We start from the raw sequence: 3,680 nt of genomic DNA, 5'->3' as shown, positions 1-3,680 counted from the left end.
CTAACCAAAACACCCTTCTAAATTACACAAATTATCCAAAATGCCATCCACTTTAAAATCTACAACAAACTTGTGTATTTTCTCATAGGTACAGTCACTGTGTACTACGTAGCCAACTAGCATTGATAATACAAAATGGTTTCATTGATAATACAAAATGGTTTTAAATTTCTTACCTAGTTTAATTTTTCCATAAAAATGTATGTTTATAAACCTTAAGGTGTTGCCCAAAAAAAAAACCTTAAGGTAATTTCAAGTAAATTTCCACAAAGTAGGTTATAAGACAACAGTTAAGAACTTAACATCAAAGTTCATACATAAATATGCAATTTTTTTTTTTTTTTTTTTTTTTTTTTTTTTTGTATAAAATGCTTACAAATTGTTCGTAGTAGTGTATGCAATACAATATTCTTAATCACGACTGATAGAATTGACAACTATTGTAGTCTTATGATAATAATTTGATTTCTAAAATTTAAACAGGAATAATTCATAAAGTAGAGCTTAATGGTCTATTAGTATATGATCATCGATGACATAAATATATATTCGTGGAAACGTGAAAACCTAACCTACTTGCCTTAGTTTACTATAACCTCCAAATTAATAAAATCTTTTTTTTGTTTGAAAAATAAAGAAGAAAACTGTATTTTCCTTTATTTAAGGACGCTGCATTGCTTGCTCATCCACTCAACTCAAGAGTGTAGTGAGAGAGAAGACGAAAGAGAGAAAAGATGGGAGGAAAAGGTGCGATGATGGTGGCGATGCTTTGCCTTTGGGCACTCTCTGCAACAACCGAAGCAGTTGTAATGGAGGAGGAGCCAGGCTTGATGATGAACTTCTACAAGGACACGTGTCCTCAGGCTGAAGACATCATCCGTGAACAAGTCAAACTCCTTTACAAACGCCACAAGAACACCGCTTTCTCTTGGCTCCGTAACATCTTCCACGACTGCGCCGTCGAGGTCCGTACTCTCTCTATCTCTCTTTGCATGGTGGAGTTTCGTATATTTTTTGGGATAACTTTAGTGGATAAGTACTGATCTCTGTGTTAAAACGTAGCTATAGGTTTGCTTTTTTAACTGAAACAGAGCTTAAGATTTACTATGTTTTGTTTTGTTGCATATAGTCATGTGATGCGTCGCTTTTGCTGGATTCAACAAGAAGAGAGCTAGGAGAGAAAGAACACGACAGGAGCTTCGGTCTGAGAAACTTTAGATACATTGAGGAGATTAAAGAAGCTCTCGAGAGGGAGTGCCCTGGTGTTGTCTCATGTTCCGACATCCTCGTCTTGTCCGCAAGAGAAGGCATCGAAGCAGTGAGTTAAAACCAAATTTCATGCCGTTTATTTCTCTGATTACGAAACTGCATGTTGTTTTTTGGGGAATCTTATGTAAAGTGTGTGTGTGATTTTGAGTAGGTGGGAGGACCACATATTCCCTTGAAAACAGGAAGGAGAGATGGACGTAAGAGCAGGACTGATATGCTTGAGTCTTACCTTCCCGACCACAACGAGAGTATCTCCGTCGTTCTTGAGAAGTTCAAGTCCATCGGTATCGACACTCCCGGCCTTGTCGCCCTCCTCGGTACCATTACCTTTTCTCTTCCTTGATTATTTACTCACCTAGTGTCTAATAAAAATGTAACGCTCGAAAGTAAAAAAAGTCTATCACCATCCAAGAAATAGTCTTGCTCATATGCCCTAGTTCAAGAAACTTACTCATGCATGAAAGTATGAAACATTCTTAAAAATTAGGAATATCAATTAACCACTTGTACTAGTCTCCTCGGATCTCATCGAAATACGCGATCTGAGTTGGAAAACTGAAAATAATCCTTATCCGATATCTCCTGGTAAAAACGGATCGGTACAAAGTCAAAACTAACCACCAAAGACTATAATACCCTTTGCTAAGTCCTGGTCCATTGACCATAGTACAAGGTTATTTTGGTCAAGAAAATTAAAAATAGTATAGGAGTACACCAATACAAATTTATTTAGGTCTTTTATTAAGTTGGAGACTGTACGATTTTGACATTTTGTTTTATCACGTGTGTAGGATCACACAGCGTGGGAAGAACTCACTGTGTGAAGCTGGTGCACCGTTTGTACCCTGAGGTGGACCCATCCTTGAACCCGGACCACGTCCCTCACATGCTCCACAAGTGTCCCGACTCGATCCCTGACCCAAAGGCGGTCCAGTATGTGCGTAATGACCGTGGTACACCTATGGTACTAGACAACAACTACTACCGTAACATCCTAGACAACAAGGGTTTGCTCCTTGTGGACCACCAGCTCGCACACGACAAACGAACCAGACCAATTGTTAAGAAGATGGCTAAGGACCAGGCTTACTTCTTCAAGGAGTTCACTAGAGCCATCCAGATCTTGTCCGAGAACAACCCTTTGACTGGTTCCAAGGGTGAGATCAGGAAGCAGTGCAATCTGGCAAACAAGATTCACTGAGATTGCAAAGGGTGTGAGAGAGAGAGCCTCTTTGTGTTTGGGGTTCTCTCTGTACTTTCTTGGCATCGAACCAAGATGAATAAAATTATATTTTAAGAAGTTAAAATGAAACGAAGGGTGACGATGATGATGTATGCAGCATCATAGTGGTGACCACATATGCACTCTTCTTTTTGTGTGTTGTTTTAGCCTTAATGCTTTAATTATGTGGTAGTGGTCTTTTGAGTTAATTAATGTTAATGTTGTTTCTTTGTTGATTTTGGGTTTGTGGTGGGGTTGATGATGGAATGGATGTATGATATGATAGATTGTGTGTAATGTAATGATTAGTAAATGGTGAAATCGTACCTTAATCTCTGTTTTAATTTCATGGAATGATATACATTCATATGTTAAACCAATGAAATAGCTATAACTCAAGTTGTTCAACATGCATGAATCATGATACCATACTTTACAGTACCGTGTATGATGATAACGATATATTTTACTGGTCTCACTAGAGAGTTTTTGGAAGCAAATGACATATACTATGAATACGATTAGACTCATTAAAAAGATTCCAACGAAAAAGTTCAAAATAAAAGAAACGGGGCCCATGCGTAGAATAAAGTCGAAAGTCACAAGAAATAAATAAAACATAAACATGGCGTTACAGAGTAATAAATATTGAATCACATGACCCACAATGAATTATTAAGGACAAAGACGTTCTAAAATATAGATAATATCTAACGGATGACATTTTATGAGGTTCTGATTTTAATATACACTTGTAAGCTTTTTAAGCTATTACGGCAAATAATTTAGTTAAATTATAGAACGTTAGGTAGACTGTAACTTTTAATTTAATGCGTAAACGAGAGAGACAATAATGGTGGTGGCGTGTAGACAACAAGGGCAGTGGTGCGTAGTTTTTTTTTTTCCAACTGGACTATATTAGCAAAAAAGCCGAAGCCCAAAGTGAGTTACAAAGACCTAAAAGCCCAAACACAAAGCCCAACTTAAACGAACCAACCTGCTTAGGCCCATGCCCGTTACCCTCAAACCCAAACTCGCCGACTCGCGGTTCGCCCTACCTCAAAAAACAGACCCGCAAACGTCGCCTTTGTATAATCTTTACCGGAGAGATTAATCGCCGGAGCGAGATCGTCACCGCCACCGTTCGAGCACACACCAGAGTAACATAATCGGCTCACAAACCTTCACC

The 3,680-nt window shown here is 38.3% G+C and overlaps 1 protein-coding gene across 1 annotated transcript; it reads left to right on the top strand.

Annotated features, from left to right (window-relative positions):
* The first annotated feature begins 662 nt into the window (after nucleotides 1–662).
* On the top strand, nucleotides 663–2,823 carry LOC106308421 (peroxidase 42). Its single transcript, XM_013745585.1, has 4 exons — nucleotides 663–965; nucleotides 1,130–1,318; nucleotides 1,421–1,586; nucleotides 2,061–2,823. The coding sequence occupies exons 1-4, from the start codon at nucleotides 735–737 to the stop codon at nucleotides 2,468–2,470; spliced, it is 996 nt and encodes a 331-aa protein (XP_013601039.1). The 5' UTR covers nucleotides 663–734; the 3' UTR covers nucleotides 2,471–2,823.
* Nucleotides 2,824–3,680: the final 857 nt, after the last annotated feature.

The sequence above is a fragment of the Brassica oleracea genome, chromosome C1 (genome assembly GCF_000695525.1).
Source record: "Brassica oleracea var. oleracea cultivar TO1000 chromosome C1, BOL, whole genome shotgun sequence".
Taxonomy (NCBI): domain Eukaryota; kingdom Viridiplantae; phylum Streptophyta; class Magnoliopsida; order Brassicales; family Brassicaceae; genus Brassica; species Brassica oleracea.
This window is presented reverse-complemented; position numbering and strand designations above follow the sequence as displayed.

Excerpts from the sequence above, each read along its gene's own strand:
- LOC106308421 (XM_013745585.1), top strand. The coding sequence starts at position 735 with ATGGGAGGAAAAGGTGCGATGATGGTGGCGATGCTTTGCCTTTGGGCA. Across the intron at positions 966-1,129 it reads TCCACGACTGCGCCGTCGAG|TCATGTGATGCGTCGCTTTT; the intron begins GTCCGTACTCTC and ends TGTTGCATATAG. Across the intron at positions 1,319-1,420 it reads CAAGAGAAGGCATCGAAGCA|GTGGGAGGACCACATATTCC; the intron begins GTGAGTTAAAAC and ends GATTTTGAGTAG.